The sequence below is a fragment of the Anomaloglossus baeobatrachus genome, chromosome 1 (genome assembly GCF_048569485.1).
Source record: "Anomaloglossus baeobatrachus isolate aAnoBae1 chromosome 1, aAnoBae1.hap1, whole genome shotgun sequence".
Lineage (NCBI taxonomy): Eukaryota > Metazoa > Chordata > Amphibia > Anura > Aromobatidae > Anomaloglossus > Anomaloglossus baeobatrachus.
This window is the reverse complement of record NC_134353.1, coordinates 877,130,821-877,151,935: the sequence shown is the minus strand read 5'-3', so window position 1 is coordinate 877,151,935 and position 21,115 is coordinate 877,130,821. Positions and strand designations below refer to the sequence as shown.

Here is a 21,115-nt window from a genome sequence, read left to right as displayed (position 1 = left end):
CGTACAGTATTTAAAGAACCGGATGGTTTTCACAGGTGGATATGATCTATAACACTTATTTTTACCTGTTTTTTTTCAGTGAATACACAAAAATATTTTCTGGCTCAAAAATGTTACATATGAGAGACATGCAAAAAAATAGAAGACTATTCTAGAGGTGAAGGGGTTAATCTGTAATGCTGACGCACCGTGTCCTGGATATACAGCTCTACACGGCAACCCATAAGCATATCAATACATAGGGGATTACAGTGACGCCAATAAACAGGAAAAAAAGACAAAAAATACAGAAACACTAAAGTCAAATCCACTCTATGTGACAAACAAACATTTTTTTTAACTTTGGCACACTATAGGAAATAAGGAAGAATTGACCTTCCCGATAGGTATTCAGACTGACTTGTGTGGAAAAACAGACAGAAATCCAATGTTTCAACTACATTTAGGCTGCATGCCCACGATCAGGGTGCATGTTTCAGCTGCATCCAAAACGCTGCGATGTAGAGTACAAGCACAGTGGATGGATTTATAGAAATCCCGTGCCCACTATGCGTGTACAGCCCGCAGCGAAGACTGACCTGTGGTGTGGCTTCCCGGGCATTCTCCGCAGGGAGAAACGAAGAGAGAGAGACCGCAACTGCCCTAGCTTAGATCTTGGGCACGAGCAACTGTGGTCTCCTGAAGAGGAGAAGATCCGTCACGTCCAGGACACATCGGGTCCTGATCGTGGGCACGTACCCTTAGCTTTTCAAGGTACATCTGTGGGTGGAGTGTTTGGACATGTGCAGCAGAAATAGCGGAATGTTCAACACCGCTATCCCTGCTGCACATGTCCAACCACTCCACCTACAGATGTAACTTGAGAAAGGCTCAAAGTTGTCGAAACGTTGGGTTTCGGTCTGAATAAAAATTTCCATATCAAGACAGTCAAGTCTTCCTTATTTCCTATAGCATGCCAAAGTAAAAAATTGTTGTTGATTGCTTATTTTCTTCACAACATCAAGTATAAAAGGAAGTCAGAGCGAGCCTATAATCTCCAATGTACAGTATGTGACATAAGCCACTCATGTGACAGGCTGATATCTATATAAATAAGTAGAGTGTCCTTTTATTACTCCCCTGTTGTATATATACTATTCAGCTCAGCTGTTCTTTTTCCTCCTCTTTTCCCCTCCTCACTCTTGTTCCTACTCCCTTCCTTTTCTTTCCTTCTCTTCTTTGAAAAGTAGTTATCAACTTGGAACCTGTATTCTCTAACGATACTGTGCCCTCTGTACCCTTTACTATGTCTTAACCTCCATGTTAACGGGCATATATATTGATAATCACTTTTTTTCTTCTATATTTTGTTGATATAAAACAATTTTTTTTGGAACTAAAAAGTAGAATGTCAGCTCACCAATGCACCTCCCTTCAACAATGACCGTTAATCTCCAGGTCGATGTCCTGGAGTAAACTGACCACTGGCAAAATATTGCAATACGGCACTGTAGGAAAAGGTATAAAAATGAAATCTTTATTGAATAACCATCTGAATAACATTAAAAAAACCTCAAAAGGAATTGAAAAAAAAAAAAAAACCCACGAGATTTACGCGTTTCGGACTTCAACTAATTTCCTATGAAAAAGGACTACTTGGAATCCGAAGCGCCCAAGCCTGTCATATGTGGGTTTTTTCATTCTCCGTGAATTTTATTCAGATGGTTATCCACGAAAGATTACTTTTTTTTACCTTTTCCTACTTTGCCAGATTGCAATGTTTTTCCCAATGATATCTTTATAGCACGTTAACGCTTCTTGTTACCCTTTCAGGAGTATAAGGGTACTTGCAAATTTAAAAGGAGATAGGAAAGGAATACAAAAACTCTGTTTCTCTTACCTAAAAAGGTGTTTGAAATATATTCTGAAACCTGGTTGCCCGACCGGCTCATCTCTGATAGATGGGTGAGCTCTCGATTGAGCATTCTCTTGAACTGTAGAAAATAAAAATAGGATAGCCGTGAGAACTTGCATAGCAATATTAATATATACATATATAGAAAGATTCGTGAATACATATACAGCAATAAGATACTTCACTATAAGACAGGGCAAATTTTGCCAAAATTTTTATAATGGCTCTCGCGATATTAAAGAATTGCTGTAACTTCCTAAACATTTACATCAATATTAACTGATCAAGTATCCTACTGTGAAGGTCTCTGTGACTTTTTATAGTCTGGGATCACGGTCATGCATGGAGACCTTTGTTTATATAGTAGAGAACCAGTTGACCAATGTGCCATGAAGTTTGTAACCGGTTTCTACATTTTTGGTTTGTTTGTTATCAGAAGTGTCAGATTGGTTTCTGTAAAGCCCTGCCGGGACCCTGAAGTCCATACAAGGTAGAGTGGACATCACGTTATTCACCTTCTTAGCGTATGCCCTTGCAAAAGTTCTGTCCACTGGGGAGAATAGGGTTCAAAAAGTCGAAAAGATGCCTTTTCTCACCCAGTGGGCAAGTGTAAGTTTGTATACCAATGAAACAAAAATGGAATATCATTGTAGGCAATGATCCATACAAATATATTCCATAAAAACGTATAAAAGGTGGTATAAAAATTAGGGCCTATGGGTGAAGGATCTGCCAAAACACTCCATCAAGAACTTAAAGGAGTTGTCCGACATTAGCTTAACAAAAATGTTTGAGTTTATCTGTGCTGTATTGTCATATAAATCACACCTACATTGTTATTTTTTGTTTTCTAACTTTTGTTCCTCTTGAATTATCCCTTTATTCTCTGCAGCTTCTTGTTTACATTCAGCTCCAGCAAACATGACCACTTCCTGTGCTGAACCTCAGTCAGAGCTGTCACCGCCCAGCCTCACTGTCCAGCCCCACCCCAGTGTCCAGCCTCGCCCCCTGCCCGCCCCCTGCACACACATTCCATATCAGTATTCTTCCCCAGCACCTGACCTGGTATCACTACAGCATTGCAAATAACAGCCCCACATCGGGCTCTGCACCGTACACGCACACACATGGCTCTGCACCGTACACGCACACACATGGCTCTGCACACGCACACATATGGCTCTGTACCGCACACGCACACACATGGCTCTGCACCGTACACATATGGCTCTGTACCGTACACGCACATACATGGCTCTGCACCGTACACGCACACACATGGCTCTGCACACGCACACATATGGCTCTGTACCGCACACGCACACACATGGCTCTGTACCGTACACGCACACACATGGCTCTGCACACGCACACATATGGCTCTGTACCGCACACGCACACACATGGCTCTGTACCGCACACGCACACACATGGCTCTGCACCGCACACGCACACACATGGCTCTGCACCGCACACGCACACACATGGCTCTGCACACGCACACATATGGCTCTGCACCGCACACGCACACATATGGCTCTGCACCGTACACGCACACACATGGCTCTGCACCGTACACGCACACACATGGCTCTGCACACGCACAAATATGGCTCTGCACCGCACACGCACACATATGGCTCTGCATCGTACACGCACACACATGGCTCTGCACCGCACACGCACACATATGGCTCTGCACACGCACACATATGGCTCTGTACCGCACACGCACACATATGGCTCTGCACACGCACACATATGGCTCTGCACCGTACACGCACACACATGGCTCTGTACCGCACACGCACACATATGGCTCTGCACACGCACACACATGGCTCTGCACCGTACACGCACACACATGGCTCTGCACACACACACATATGGCTCTGCGCACCCCCCCCCATAGGGAACACATGTGAAGTACATACTCACCTGTCCTCGGTCCCCGCCGCTCCTGCACGTTCGCCAGATGTCTGTGCTCTGGACATATCAGCACAGTAGTGACGTCACCGCTGTGCTGAAGAGAGCACAGACAGCGGGAGGGACAGTGATGAGAAGTAGCGCTGCGCTGCTTCTCATCAGCACTTTCAAATGTACCGGCATCGGTGATCTGTGATGCCGGTACATTTGAATGTGCGATCCTGGGCAGGGGGCCCGGTACTGGCGCTGACACCATGGCAGCTGCCGCCAGGCCCCGCCCCCAGGTCACGGACCCCACAGCAGTGCAGGGGGAGGTTACTGGAGGTGCGGGGGAATGTGTGGGAGGGTGCAGGGAAGGGGGCGGTGACTCCTCGCACTGTACAGCCCAGCAGGGAGGCACAAGCTGTTCCACATTTGCATGTCAACATGGCCCTGCCCATGTAGACGTGCAATGACCGGAAGCAGCAAAATCGCGGCAGGAGCGGTCACATGACCGCTCTGAGCCGGGGGAGAGGGGCTGACAGCAGGGCAGGTAAGTGGTCTCTATCTACTTACCTGCCCCAATGTAGCCCAATAGGGAAATAAAAAAAAAAAATGTCAAAGAAGCCGGATAACCCCTTTAAAGAGTTTTACACTAAATGTCTATCCTTAGGATACATCATCAATGTCTGATAGGCCGGAGTCCAATCCCCGCCGATCAGCTGTTCTTGGTGTAGGTGGCCATAAATGCTCAGTTCCAATGCTGCCCCATGTTTTGATAGCAACTGCGGCCGGGTACTGCACCTCCAACGCCTATTAATTTGCATGGGAAACAGATGTGCAATACCCGGCTGCTATCAGTTGACGGGTCAGCTCCAAAACTGAGCATTTCCGGACACCTACTGCCCCCGCCGGCAGCAGAGAGAACAGCTGATCAGTGGGGGTGCCGGATGTTGGAACCCAGTCGATCAGATATTTATGACCTATCCTAAGAAAAAGCCATCCCCATTAATACACAGAAGAAAGTATAAAACTAGTTTAAGAGTTTATGACAATTGTCACATCTGAGCAAGAAATATGGAGTCTGAGGAAGGTAATAGTCTTATCTCACTTTGTCATAAAACACTTGATTCTGACTCTTCACTTGAGTAATGAGTGACAGGATTGATAACCAACATGATTCATTCTTCACTCTTGAAGATGTAACACCTTCTCTGACTACACAGCTCCACATATTCTGACTAAACTTCTATGTATACTAACAGCAACCAAGCACCAATGGGGAATACAAAAAATAAATAAAAAGGTCATAAAAACCTAATAAAAGCATACTCAGTGTAAAAAAAAAAAAAAAGTTGAGTCAATAGATTTCTGAGTGAGGATTACCATATATTTTAAAGGATTCCATTTTAGGTCCCTAAGAGCAAGTTCTGCCAATTAATATTCAACATTCATCTCTCTAGCTGGCTAATCCCCACATTAAATTGCCAAAATCCCTTACGCACCTTATTCTAGGTGGGAAAGGAGAGGAAGCAATTAGCCTGCCAGCTGCGATATTGATTACTTCCATTGTACCTTCTGCTTCACTAAATAAGGACTGTAGGTTTTGACACAAGGGATTGTAAAGTTAACGATAATTATGTCAGCTGCTCCGCTAGCAAAAGATTGCGCCATTTGAGTATATATCAGACGATATTCACCAATTCATCAAACTGAATTGTGGTAGATGGTAGTGCTCGCTCATCACTATGCTTGGGAGCTCAGTAGTCATAACGAGCAGTTGGTGCTCGGATGGACACAACTCAAGTACTCGAGTGTAGTAGAAGTATTTTTCCATCAAATCTTCTGGAAAAATGCTCAAGTTCCCCATTGACTTCCACTATACTCGAGTATTCGAGTCGCGCCCATCTGAGCACCAACTGCTTGTTACGAGTACAGAGCTCCCAGCCATGGTAGTCTTCACTCATCACTAGTTACTAGTACAGAGCACCCGAGCATGATAGTGCTCCCTCATCACTAGTTACAAGTACGGAGCTCCTGAGCATGGTAGTGTTTGCTTATCACTAGTTACGAGTACTGAGCATCCGAGCATGGTAGTGCTGAATACTGAGCCCTCGAGCATGGTAGTGCTCGCTCATCACTAGTTACAAATACTGAGCACCCGAGCATGGTAGTGCCGAGCACTGAGCACCCGTGCATGGTAGTGCTCGCTCATCACTAGTTACAAATACTGAGCACCCGAGCATGGTAGTGCCGAGCACTAAGCACCCGTGCATGGTAGTGCCCGCTCATCACTAGTTACAAATACTGAGCACTCGAGCATGGTAGTGCCGAGTACTGAGCCCTCGAGCATGGTAGTGCTCGCTCATCACTAGTTAGGAGTTGTGAGCACCTGAGCATGGTAGTGCCGAGTACTGAGCCCTCGAGCATGATAGTGCTCACTCATCACTAGTTACGAGTACCGAGCTCCCGAGCATTGTAGTGCTCGCTCATCATTAGTGAGGAGTACTGAGCACTAGTGATGAGCGAGTACTAAAAAGCTCGGGTGCTCGAGGCTCGGGCCGAGCATCCCAAGATACTCGTGTACTCGGCCCGAGCACCGAGCCCAATGTTATCCTATGGGAGACCCGAGTATTATTCTGAAATGACCCCCGGCAGCATGTAGAAACCATAAAACTGTAAATTAAAAAAAAAAATGTGCGTGTGTGTGTAAGCGTGCATATATATATACACGCGGAGTGGAGTGCGGGAGGGGCCGTAGCCGAGCGGGGAAGTGTCGGGCTAAAGGCACGGTCATTCTGTGAGGGCCGGCCAATCACTGCAATTCCACAAGTAACAGGGCTGTGGCATTGCAGTGGTCTGCCAGCCAATCCCTGCATAAGGGCTGGCTCTAAAAAGAGCGCCAACATGAAGACCACGAGTACAGCACGAATATCGCGAGATTACTCGGTCCTCGCCGAGTAGCCAGAGTACAGTGATACTCGTGCGAGTACCGAGTAGTAACAAGCATACTCGCTCATCACTACTGAGCACCCAAGCATGGTAGTGCCGAGTACTGAGCACCCAAGCACGGTAGTGCCGAGTACTGAGCTCCCGAGCATGGTAGTGCTCACTCATCATTAGTTACGAGTACCGAGCTCCCGAGCATTGTAGTGCTCCCTCATTACTAGTGGTAGATCATCATGTAAATCAGACGCAGTCATCTTCAACATGAATTACAAGTGCAGTGATGGGACATTCTTCGACTTTAAAACCAGCCCTAACTCTCATACACAGGAACTCTCAGCTGTAAAGGGGAACCCTGCAGAGAACCTTCTGGTTCTAATGATCAATTCCCACAATACGGTAATTTACTAAAACTGGTGTTTAGCTCTTACATTGTACTGCACTTGACCAAGGCCCTGTTCACATTGCATCTCTGGAGTGCATCCAGGTGCTCTGTATAAATCCCCCTAGAATCGAGTTTCAGATGAACCACGGACAGGAACGTAGAATGCAATTACATAAATGAACAATAAAGGAATGCGTAGTGTGAACAGGGCCAATGCTGCATGAAATGTATTAGGAACTGCAGGCCACTTCATAAAGTGAAATCTACCTCCGATATACGCAAGCTTACATTTCCACAACAATTTACGGCAATTTTGCCAAAAATGATAGCTAAAAAAATTCCCACCCACTATGCAGAAAAGTGCTGAGGCATACAATCTAAAAAAAAAAAAAAAAAAAAAAAAAAAGTCAATTTTTTCTTGTGTACAAGAGTGTTGATTTTTGAGGGATTTTTTTTGCATTAAATGGTGTAAAAGTCTTGATAAGATGTTACCCCCGGATAAGTTTGATTGAAAGCTCAATCCAGATGTCTGCCTAGAACCAGCCCCAAATAGCAGCACATGACACCAGCTGACTTATATCTATTTATTACACTGTATCCTAGACATCTATTTGATGCCCACTGGTCAACTCACTGCAAGGGATTGGGAAATGCCCACAATCATCTACTTCATACATCATTAATTTAAATATGATTTGTGCTAATCCATGAATAATTTTCATACTAAAAAGCAAATTGAAAGCGGTTTTAAAAAAATTTAAAGAGAATCAGTCACCTTCCCCCTCTGGCAGCAGATAGTATACCACCTTCTAACTGTCCCTGCTGAGGAGGAGTCTTTTCAGTTAATTGTGCCATGTTAAAGTCTAAAATGTCTGGCCTCCAGAGAGCTTTGGGTAACATGATGGGGTCACATCATGCTCAGTCAGGTGGAGGCAATAAGTAGCATTTAGCTACCTTTCCCCAGATTGAGGGACCTTTTTCAATGGGTTCCTGTATGTGGGGTTTTGAGAATCATTTGAGGTCTGAGTGGAAAGTGATTAAGGTGATCATTCTGCAGAGATCAGACTGTGGGTAGAGACTGAGCATGTGCGACCACCTGGACATAGCGCAGTAGGTGGATGTGCACGTTGTGATACACACTGAACACCAGGTGGCGCCATACTACATTCCTAAATGTCCCAACACGATCAGGTAACCATAAAAGATTCCTTTTTTTCGATGTACACAATGTCATCAGAGGGCTAGTCATTTGTATTACATTACAAATCAATTACAATGCAAGCTAGGGCATCTATATATGTGTGAAAGATTTGGAAACAAAACTGTAGCCACACAAGGGCATGAATATATACAATGATCGCATTCTACCCATACACACGGCGTCAATGTATATATATTATCCATATACATCTTATATAATGATGGCGTTATATAAGGGGCTGCAGATTGTAGCATGTAATGGCGTCCAATCGAATACTCAGCATTAAACATCTAATGCCTGGATAACACGGAGGTAGCGGAGCTGAATTTGTCCTTTTTAGTTTGTGTATTAAATTACAATATGTGAACTGGAAACATGCTATAGGTTACATGCGTCGTCCAGAGAGTGCAGATATGGCGGGGTGTCACTGCGGTCAGCAGGTGGATCATAGTGCATGGCACCGCGGCACCTGATACGATGTCCAGTGACTGCATATATCGGTTTATGTACACATACTGCCCAGGGCTGACCTGCATGCATTCATATTGGTGCCTTGGGTTCATGTAGTGTAGGGTACCGCTGCATTTGTTATACTGACACGCAGTACACGGTTTTGTGGGACCATAAGGTGGAGACAGGCGCAGTGTTATGTAGATACAAATGGTACATGGCTCTTCTTCATCCGTCAGTGTGTACGGTGCACTGAATTCAATGGGCACATATGCCTGGCATATCTGCATTATAAGGTACTGTCGGCCAGTATGTACACATGCATACTGCCCTGTAGCCAGTGATGGCAGATTATGGCGGTACGATGATGTAATATACACTGCTGAGTAATCACCCGTTAAACCTCTCCGTACAGGTGCACTCTTCTCGTCACCTCGTGTAGGGGGTATAATGGGCTGCGGCATTATGCCACACACATGGCATTATTTTGCTCTTTATCACATTCTGCACAGATAATGAAAACAGTTGCAATCCTACAGGGAAGAATGGGTTAACGCCAGGTATTGTCATCCACTGCATAATATACCAAATGCACAGGAGCTAGCAGAACTGCAGCCTGCGCCCAGCAGGAGTCTCTGATATGGCCGCCCTGCACAAAGAGGATGCCTTTCAGTCATCATCACGGCTCATTAGTCACAATGGCACAGTGATTCCCTGCGCACCTCCATAAAGGTATCCATCCAAACAATGGCTCTGGCTGTAATATACAATCATGTCAGCTGTGCTAAAAGTGGCCACAAAGTAACAATATATTGTGCCATATGTAATCGCAGGCTCTCATCACCGCAGCCCGGCTGAAGGGGTATAATGAGGCGAGTGCGGGGTAATGAAGACCGGCGGAGGAGAACCTCAGACACTGGCTTTATTGGAAAACCGCTGACATTGTCTTATGGCATGTTCACTGAGCCTAAATGAACTACCGTGATGGAGGATCTGCTGGGAGGACACAGATACAGTAGGCACTCGCCTGGTTCTGTATAGGTGGACACAGAACACATCGCTTCCATTTTTTTTTTCCAGTTCTTTTAAAATTGTCATGCGCTGACAACCATTTTCCATCAGAAGACAAGCCAGGCAAATGATGGCATTTGCAACCAGACCGATGGCTAATGAGTCCTAGGGGGCTTTGTACAGATACAATAGTGGAGCCATGATTAGTATGCAAGCGTCACAGCAAACAAGCAGGTGTAATGCCCTTCATTAGCAGGCTCACAACACCGCCAGTCATTCCATTATAATAAATATAAATATTATATATATATATATACACACATACATACATATACACATATATACAGTATATCATATATATACACACACACATAGATAGATATATCTCTATCTATCTATCTATCTATCTCAATCACTATACACAACCACACAGATCACGCTGGCAGAGATATATATATATATATATATATATATATATCTGCCAGCGTGATCTGTGTGGTTGTGTATATTGATAGAGATGGAGATATAGATAGATATAGATAGATATAGATATATATATATATATATATATATATATATATATATATATATATATATATATATATATCTATATCTATCTATGTATATATATATTTTATGTCCCTCTAACTATCTATGTATCTATATATATCTCTATATATCATATATATATATATATATATAATCTATCTCTATCTATCTATCTATATATATATATATATATATATATATATATATATATATATGTCAATCACTATACACAACCACACAGATCACTATTTCTCATCCATCCATCCATATATACACACACACACACACACACACACACACACACCTCACTATGCACAACCACATAGCCACATAGATCGGGCTGGGATATATTTCACGCTGGGATATATTTCACGCTGGGATATATTTCACAGGTGGCAATGATGGCCAAGATTAGTCCCTCATCCATCACGAAGGTTTCTAAGAATAGGTCTGATCAATATGTGATAATTGGATACAGAATAATTGGTTTAGACTGGGAGGACATATTACTTTTCCAGTCCTTAGTCAATAATCTAAGGGCAGAATAGCAGCCGGGCTACCTGAGTGGCAACGGAGGCAGCGCAATCCTATGTATGTAAACAATCCATGTCCACCACCACCACCGCGACGCAGGAGTAGTCATGCTAAGGTCATTCATTACAGGGAGTAGAAATCGTAGCCCTATAGGGACCAGGGCTACATTCAACTCTTGGGAAGAGCCATTTTTTAATACATAGAAGTCACCCCGGATAAAGCAGATCATTTACCTTGATGTAGCCCCAGGATACAGACAGTAAATAGTTAGCTTCAGGCATTTTGAATGAGATTTTGCCGTATACCAGCAGCAGAAGCAGAAAAAGGCAAGATCGAAATAGAAAATGTTAGTGTCAGACTTCCGCCTGGACTCTTTGTGCCGGCCTTGGCTTTAGGTGCTCCGGCTGCATTGTGACATGAACTCCCATTGAGCGTCGTTCAGGTTGTAGGAATACCATTTGTATAAATCCAGAGGGCTGTGATAGTCCAGGATGAGCAAGAATACAGCTACAGAGGAGGAGAAATCCAGGGAGCCGGGAATCTGCATTTTTCCTGTGTGCCAGGTCCTAATGAATAATAGATGCCAGGATGCTCGGCTACTGAGGCTCTCTGTGCCCACAGCACAAAACAGGGACCTTCAAGGAAAGCCATAAACAGTTCCTGGATGATCCGCCCACAAATCTCATACAAAGCCAATGGAGCTCCTTGTGAAGGCAGAGCAGACGGCTTTATGGATGCAATTTTCTGATTGGCCGCGGATGCTAAATCTCCTTGGAGCAGCACTTCTCTCTCCCTCGCTCGTGTCTTGTAAGTGACATTTAGTAATAGAGTCCCTGTAGCACCAGTTATCCGTACAACATTAATTAGCGCTCTCTCTCCCTTTTTTTGCTTTTGTGCTTTCTAAATTGAGGGGGACATGACACTCGGTGATTCACAGGGAGTGAGGTTTATATGGAATATGTCTGATGAAGGATAAGGGGAAATGTCCTTCCATCATATCTTCAAGAAACAGAATAATGTTACCTTAAAGGGAGGATGTTACGCGTTTTGATCAAAACTGCAGGTGACAATACTACAGCCAATCTGCAACCATATGTGTATTTTTGGACCCCAAAAGAAGTAGAAGACTGGTTACTGTTGTGATCAACTCCACAAATGGTCATCAGTAACTTCACCCCTACAAAATCATTACATGGTAAAAATGACAATGTGGGCTCTGCTATATATGCTCAGACATACTTGGAGGACACATTATGCTGCCGGCGCATCCACACCGAGATTTATAATTCTCTGGTCTAGACGGCAAAAAACGCAGAATCTATTTATATCACAGGTCAAAAGCGAATTTCAATTACTCACTTTTATCTGCATCATAAATGACCAAAATATAAACGCTTGTACACACACACACACACACACACACACACACACACACATATACACACACACACACACACACACACAGTTTATTATGACTTATTTTTCTGCATCAAAAAGGAAAGAAAACCAAAAAAACAGGGTTTTTTTCCAGTGGATTTGTTTTTACTGCTGCTGAACCTCTCATCTCAATGGAGAAAAATTACACTAAAAACATTGAAAGGGCACATGCACACGCGCCTTTTTTAATTGGATTCCGCCCATGGACACATGATAGTCTACAGGACTGTCCAAATGTCTGGGTCGTCTGGAGATATGTATGTTTTTGATTAGAAGTATACAAAAAAAGACTACCCGCACACATCCAACAGGTGCTAGCTGAAAACACACCAAAACATATACAGCTGCACACTAAAATGCTAACAATGAATACGTGAACTCTGGTAATGCATTACTGCTACAGGAATATTTGGAAAAAAGAAAAAAAAAAAAAAAAAAAAAAAAAAAACGAGATATTTACCTTATGTATTAGCCAATGCATGTGAGATGGGTAACCAATGGCAAGATAATCACTGTAAACCTAGAACCTAGTTTGAAATGCCTCTATCTGGGTAAAAAAAACCAAAAAAAAAAACATGTCTGGGCAGCTAGACTAAGAACCTCACTTGAAATGCCACTATCTGGGTTAAAATCTTCCTGTCCAGACATGGAGGTTTTAACCCAGATAGTGACATTTCAAGTTAAATTCCGGGTATACAGAGATTACCTTACCGTGGTGATTGGGCTCACATGCATTGGCCAATACATAAGCTAAATATCTCATTTTTCAAATATTCCTATAGCAGTAATGCAATGCCAGAGTTCACTTGTTGTTTTGTATTAGAGTCATGGATCAAATTCCCATATTGGAAAAATCACACTGATGATTGAACAGTCACTGGGTTTGTGTCATGTAGAATCCCCTATTCAAAAAAACATTGTGACACTGCGTAAAATGTAAAGAAAAAAAAGAATGTAATGATTTGAAAATCTCATACCCATATTTTATTCACCACAAAACATATAACACAGATCAGGAACTGAACGCTATACATTTTTCCATTTCTTTTATAAAAAGCTCAATTAGAAATTGGTGGAAGCCACACTTCTCAAAACAGTTGGGACAGGGTTAACAAAAGGCTGGAAAAGTAAGTGGTAGTAATGAAAAGCAGCTGGAAGGTCAATTTTCACATGACTATGTATAATAAGAGATTGTTAGAGAGGCAAAGTCTCACCGCAGCAGAGATGGTCAGAGAATCACCAATCTGAACAATGGTGTCTAAAAAGTGTGGTACAATTTCAGAAAAATGTTCCTCAAATTAAATTTGCAAAGACTTGAATATTCCCCCGTGCACTCTACATAATATCACCAAAATATTCAAAGATTTTTGGAGATATTCAAGTGCTCAAGAACAGACCCTACAGTCAACATTGGATGCTCAAAAGCTAAGGGCCCTCAGGTGGCCATTAAAACTAAACATGATTCGGTCATACAAATCTCTACATGGAATCAGGAATTATTGTCTCTGAACACAGTTCTATCTACAAATGCAAGTTAGAGCTCCATCAAGCAAAGAATAATCCATATATTAACATAGTCCAGTAACCCTCATGCCTTCTCTGGGCTAAAGCTAATATAAAATGGACTAAGGCAAAATGGAAAACTGTTCTGTGGTCAGATGAATCAAAAGTTCTGTGGACTCAAGAGGAGCGGGACCATCCAGCTTGTTATCAGCAGACAGTTATGGAGCTGCATTAGTGCCTATACCATGGGCGGCTTACACATCTTGAAAGGCAGTATCAGTGCTGAGAATTCTAAGGTTTTGTCCTATCCAGACAATATCTATTTCAGGGAAGACCTTGCATATTTTAGCAAGACAATGCTAATCTACATACTGCATCTATCACAACATCCTGGCTTCATAGAAGACGAGTTCGGGTGATGAATCAGCCGCCTGCAGCACAGACCTCTCACCAACAGCAAATGGGACGCATTATAAAATGAAAATTCCGGCAAAGAAGACCCAAGACTTTTACGCAGCGAGAATCCTATATCAGTCAAGAATGGGACAATGCTTCTCAACAAAAACTCCAGCAATTGGTCTCCTCATTACTCGGATTACTAAATTAGTTATTTTCTTTCAAATAAAATGGAAAGATGTCTGACTGATCTGTGTTCTATGTTCTGTTGTGAGTGACATATGGCTATAAAATTCGCAAATCGCTGAATTCTGGTTTTCATTACATTCTACACAGCATCCCAACTTTTTTGGAATTGAGGTTGTACTTACATCGAAGAAAAACACTCAGAAGACTGAACATATGACCAGCAAATCATTTTACAAGAGAAATTAATAAGAGTATTTCAAGCATTTGTTTTTAGCAATTTTTCATGTGTTTTTCATAGTGGACTCGCCACTGGTGGACATAGATGGAAGAGGACCAATGTGCGAGATCAACAATTGGGCCCTTTGTAGTCCACAAGCTCATCATAATGCACAATTCCATCTGGTCTAGAGGTGGGAATGGGCCCCGTTACGTCTTGGACCCTTGTGCAGCTACATAAAATTGCACTAATGATATGTCCGCCCCCGGGACTCCAAAAGACTTCAATACTGTGTAAACAGAGCCATTTTTAGTCAGGAAGCTGAACTCTTAAACTGGAGTTTGATATTCATGGTTTAACAAAATGGGAAAGTGCTGGTTGTTAGACCAACAGTGACAGATTTAGGCAAATTTGTTTTCCAAGTGGGCTTTCAATTTTTTGTTGTCTGGTAACAATTGAAAACTACGCCGTTATTGATTTCTATGGGTAACAAAGACAGGTTTCAAAAAAACAATTTTGTCTTTTCCATAAAAAAACAAGAGCGCCTATGACAGTCCTTGACCTTTTCCATGTATGTAACTTACTTCCTCAAATAGTGGTCACACAGGCACAAAGTCTAAGCAACCAGAACATGTACACAAGTCCACACATCCTGCACAATGTACTATAGAGGAGCAGCAAAAATGAGAAATAGAAGTACGCTATAACAGTGTGATCGATGGGAGTCTCTCCTCTACCACCTTACTATGATCCCATGAACTAAGAACCTTTTTCCATGCAGATCACAGCTCCAGCCTCCCGCTGTGAAGAGGTAGAAAACAGTGCATTTATCGTCATGAGCTTCATTACATCAAAAATAATAAAATACATCTGAAAAGGGGTTACAACACATTTCTAAGGGCCACTCCAGACGTCTGTGCAAATTGGGCTGAGCAGAGACCAGAATGGATCGGCTGCATGTCTCCCGACCTAAGCGTAACAATTTCATTAATGTCTATGAGGATGTGATGCTTGGATTGGGAGAGTTTAAATTGGCCTTCAAAAAAAACCCAAAAACTTTAAGCATGCACAGGGGTGCCTAAAAGTTTGTGAACCCTTCAAAATTTTCCATAATTTTCCATAAATTTAACCTAAAACTACATCAGATTTTCACTCAAGTCCTAAAATGAGATAAAAGGTGTGAGTGGGTAACCTGTTTAAAGAGCAGACATTTATCAAAGTCTGTTCCTCACAACACATGTTTATCATGACATGAACAAGGGAGTTTTCTGAGGACCTCAGAAGAAGAGTTGGTGATGTTCATCAAGCTTAAAATCTAATCTAATCCGATGCTCTATAACAGTGTTTCTCAACTCCAGTCCACAAGACCCAACAGATTAGGTTTTCAGGTTTTCATCAATCGGGTTTTCAGGACTTCCTTAATGTTGCACAGCTGATGGAATTATTCCCTGTGTAATATTGAGGAAAACATGATCTGTTGGTGGGTCTTAAGGTCTGGAGTAGAGAAACACTGCTCTATAAGAACATAATACCAACTGTCCTTCATGATGTTAGATAGTGAGATGTTTTTCTACTTTGGGATCTGGGTGGCTTGCCATAGTGTAAGTAAACCTCAAAGTGGTTTTCTCTGGAAGACAACACCTGTCCTTATGCCTACCAAGTCCCTGCCCCTAGGAGTCTTGCATACACATCCAACTTTGCTCTTAATCTCTTAATTGCGGAGGTCAAATTCTGAGAGGGTTGGTCCTTTATGAAAATGACCATTTAAATGTACATTGAACCAATGTACCAAACTTAATCTCATAAAAGGTTTCCCCTTAGGCCTTTTTCGCAGGTCCGTGCAAAACACACACGTTTTGCACAGACCATGTTGAAGGTGCGTATGGCCATCCATGTGCCATGATTTTGGCACACGTGTTCTCCGTATGCTATCCGTGATAGCATGAAATTTTTACTCACCTTCCCCCAGCAGCGCCGGTGCTGCTGCTTTCGGGTCTGCGGTGAAGTGAATATTCATGAGCATAACAGGCGGGCTCGGAAGCAAGTGACAGCAGTGCCGAAGACAGCAGCGCTGGAAACAGGTGAGTATAGAAAATAATTTTATTTCAAAGACACGTTTTCTCTGATACGTGTCACACGGATCACATCAGCATGTGGTCCATGTGACACCCGGCTGCCGGAGAAAAACAAACATGTGCCGTGTGGAGCACATGGACATGCATGTGCTCCACACGCACACAAAGCCCATGGGATAACTCGGATGTGTGCGCAGACCCACTGATTTTAATGGATCTGCGCATGTCCACGTCTCTGCTATGTATGAAACCGGACGTCATACGTACCAGAATCATGGACATGTGAAGGGGGCCTTGCGTGGAAATGTAGGCGAGTGTAAGGCTGTGTGTGCACGTTGAGTATTTAAGCAGAAATTTTCTGCACCTTCTGGCAGAAAAATGCAACAAAAAAAACGCATGCATTTTTCTTAAGTCAATGGGTGGAAGGGCTAAAAAGCGCAGGCAAAAATGCACCAAATCTGCAGGATAAAAAAAAGCAACATGCGCAACACTTGCTGCACTGATATTTTTAAGATAAGATAGATAAATAGGTAGATACGGTAGACAGATGAATTAGGAGACACTGGAAATTTTATAGCGGAACCATTTGTATAGAAGAATAAAAAAAAATAACAAAAGAAATCTAATTCAGGAAGAAAAGAGTGAAAAAGCAGGAGAAGTCATTTCTATGACTTGTTACCAAAGTTAAGACATTTTTCCTGGTGAACAGAGCCAATTTCAAACCACACAAAAGCGAGCGGCTGAAGAGGCCTGTGAGGCAGGATCCAAATGAGATACTTACATCCAAATAACTCGTCATTACCCCAGGTAACAGCACGGCTTGTGAACAGTCTATTTCTGTCTGCGCAACTTTTACAAAGGGATTATCAGGCCTGAAGAAAATGCTATTTTCTGCTCTTTGGGATTTCAGTTTTTTGTTTCCCCCCCACACACACACTTTTCGGGTGTCAAAATAGCCTCATTGCTCCATTTGACGAAATTATGACACGGTAGAGAAAATTATTCTTGTTCAAAGGAATATGTATTTTGCGGCTGTGGGAACAAATAAAAGTATCCTACAATTTTGCAGTCTTAAGCCTGCTTTACACGTTACGATTTCGCTTACGATATCGTATGCGATCGTAACCGCCCCCATCGTATGTGTGGACCGTTCAATTTTGTTAAATGTGCCGCACAAACGATTAACCCCCGTCACACGTACTTACCCGTCCATACGACCTCGATGTGGGCGGCGAACATCCACTTCCTGGAGTGGGAGGGACGTTCGGCGTCACAGCGACGTCACACGGCAGCCGGCCAATAGAAGCGGAGGGGCGGAGATGAGCGGGACGTTAACATTCCGCCCACCTCCTTCCTTCCTTCCGCATTGCTGGCCGGGAGCCGCAGGACGCTGGTAAGATCTGTTCATCGTTCCCGTGGTGTCACACACTGCAATGTGTGCTACCCCGGGTACGATGAACAACCTGACGTGCAATTCTAGAGAAAGGTACGATGTGCGTGCGATGAATGTTTTAACGTTCAATCGCACGTAGCAATGTACCTTACGATGCCGAATGTGCGTCACTTACGACGTGACCCCCGCCAACACATCGTAAGATATATTGCAGCGTGTAAAGCGGGCTTAAGAAAGATATGTCCCCATAGACTCTTATTCTGTTTAATAAACTAGACCCAAACTGAAGAAAGTCACAGTTACTCTGGGCTCTTGGAGAGACATCCGGCATTGGTTTGTCCCATTCCCTTTGCTGTTAATACCGCCATTTTTAGCCCATTGGGATCGGGGATCGATCCACTGGGAAGAGCAATTGTTTGAGAAAGAAACAGATCACTGTAATATTTGACAATCTAGAGATGGTGGTATATTATATGCACATATCTCTCTCTCTATAGAATTATATATCCATATCTATATACACACACACACACACACACACACACACACACACACACACACACACAGAGTCATGACCGAAAAGGGTTGACATAGACACCCTTGAAATTGTACTAGAAAATTGAGTATTTCTTCCAGAAAACTATTGCAAGTACACATTTATTTCCTTTGCGTATATTGGGATAACAGCTCTAATTAATAATATATATATTATATATATATATACACACACACACACACACACACACACACACACACACACAAAGCTGAAGATATGTTAATGCCAATTTTGCAAGTTTCGCCTCAGAGAGTGGAGAGATCTGTAGTTTTTATCATAGGTACACTTCACCTGGCTGTGACAGACAGAAAAATAAAATCTAGAATTTCACATTGTATGATTTTTAAATAATTTGCGTTTTATTGCATGAAATAAGTATTTTATACAATACAAAAACAGAATGTAATATCTAGCACAGAAACCTTTGTTTGCAATTACAGAGGTCAGACTTTTCCTGTAGTTCTTGACCAGGTTTGCACACACTGCAGCAGGGATATTGCCCCACTTCTCCATACAGATCATCTCCAGATCTTTCAGGTTTTGCTGCTGTCACTGGGTAACATTGAGTTTCAGCTCCCTCCAAAGATTTTCTTTTGGGTCCAGGTCTGGAGACTGGTTAGGCCACTCCAGGACCTTGAAATGCTTCTTACGGAGCCACTCCTTAGTTGCCCTGGCTGTGTGTTTCGGGTCATTGTCATGCTGGAAGACCAAGCCATGATCCATCTTCTATGCTCTTAATGAGGGAAGGAGATTGTTGGCCAAAATCTCACGATACATGACCCCATCCAACCTCACTTCTATATGGTGCAGTTGTCCTGTCCCATGAGCAGGACAGCTCCCCAAAATTATAAGGTTTCCACCCCTATGCTTTGCAATTGGGACAGTATTATTGGCGTTTTGCTTATCAGTCTTCTTCCTCCAAAACAGCAAGTGAAGTTAATACCAAAAAGTTCTATTTTAGTCTCATATGACCTTCTCCCATGAATGGTCATTTCCGAACGTCAAACAGGCCTGGACGTGCTGGTGTGAGCAGGGGGACCTTGTGTGTCCTGCAGGATTTTAATCCATAGTGTGTTACTAACTGTAATCTTTCAGACTGTGGTCTCTTCTGGTCATTGAACAGGTTCTCCTATGTAGTTCTGGGCTGATTCCAAACCTTTTTCGGAATCATCCTTACCCCACAACGTGAGTTCTCAAGGAGCCCCAGACCGAATAAGACTGACAGTCATCTTGTGTTTCTTTTATTTTCTAATAATTGTGCAAACAGTTGTTGCCATCTCACCAAGCTGCTTGCCTATTGTCCTGTAGCCCATTTCAGGGTTTTTGCTGGTTGGTCGGTGATCAAATACTTATTTCATGCAATAAAATGCAAATTAATTAAAAAAAAAAACATACCATGTGATTTTCGGGATTTTTTTTATTCTGTCTGTCACAGTTGACGTCTAACCATGATAAAAATTACAGACCTCTCCATTCTTTGTAAGTGGGAGAATGTGCAAAATTGGTAGTGCATCAAATACCTATTTTCCCCCGTATACATACACATACAAAAATGTATGCAGTTTGCTGTGCGGGCCAGTCATCTTCATGAGGACTAACTGTACATCTGCATATGAACTAATATCTATCTATCATATATATATATATATATATATATATATATATATATATATATTATACACACACACACAGTATGTATATACATTTCATATGCAGATGTGCAGTTTGTCCTCATGAAGATGACTGGCCCGCCCACCAAACTGCATAGTTTTTGTATGTGTATTTATACACACACACACACACACACACACACTTATTTGGTACATCCCTCCTTTAAGGTAATATCATGTTCCATGTGGTTTTCAAAGGTATTAAGCAAATACAAATAACAACAAATAAAAAGAATAGATAGGCGGTCGGGGTCGGCATTGCCGTATGAACCACAGAACCACATGGTGATTTGTGAATTAGGCAGCTACACCCTCCAGTAACATGTTCTTTGGGAGTAGAACAGAAAAGCCACTTCTGTTCCCTTTTGCTAAACTACCAAACAGCCCTCCAAAAGCAAAGTACAGGAACATACGACTCAATTGGGGAGCACAAGTAATTGTAACAAACAGTACATGCTAGATAAAAAGCTCATTATTAGTCATTCAGCACAAAGGGAACATTCTATACTGAGAATGGAACATACTGCAGTGAGAGCACCAGTAATGGTTTCCTTTCTATGGCAATTAGGGCAAAGCCGTTCCATGGTATCACATTTTTGGAAGGGAGGGGGTCACTAAATATAACTTCTAATACATTTTAATAAACTTATTTTGCATTTGGATGTGTTTACAGAGTGAAGACTGGATTTCAGATGTGTATGAGAAAATCTGCAGCATCTGATTTCTCTTGGTCTATACTGCCCTCTGGTGTCAGAAAAGAGCAAATAACAGTCAACTCAGTACAATTCAAATGTCTCCACTTAG

At 42.5% G+C, this 21,115-nt stretch overlaps 1 protein-coding gene across 5 annotated transcripts in view; it reads right to left on the bottom strand.

The window, feature by feature from the left end:
- Positions 1 to 21,115, bottom strand: part of PDE4D (phosphodiesterase 4D) — a 1,198,511-nt gene that overhangs the window by 23,784 nt on the left and 1,153,612 nt on the right. For 4 of the 5 annotated variants that reach the window (XM_075326371.1, XM_075326379.1, XM_075326394.1 and 1 more), the window contains exon 7: positions 1,880 to 1,973. In XM_075326371.1, the coding sequence (XP_075182486.1) occupies positions 1,880 to 1,973 (94 nt within the window). Of the gene's footprint in view, positions 1 to 1,879; positions 1,974 to 11,108; positions 11,485 to 21,115 lie in introns of those variants that run through there. The other variant, XM_075326402.1, reaches the window with a different exon arrangement.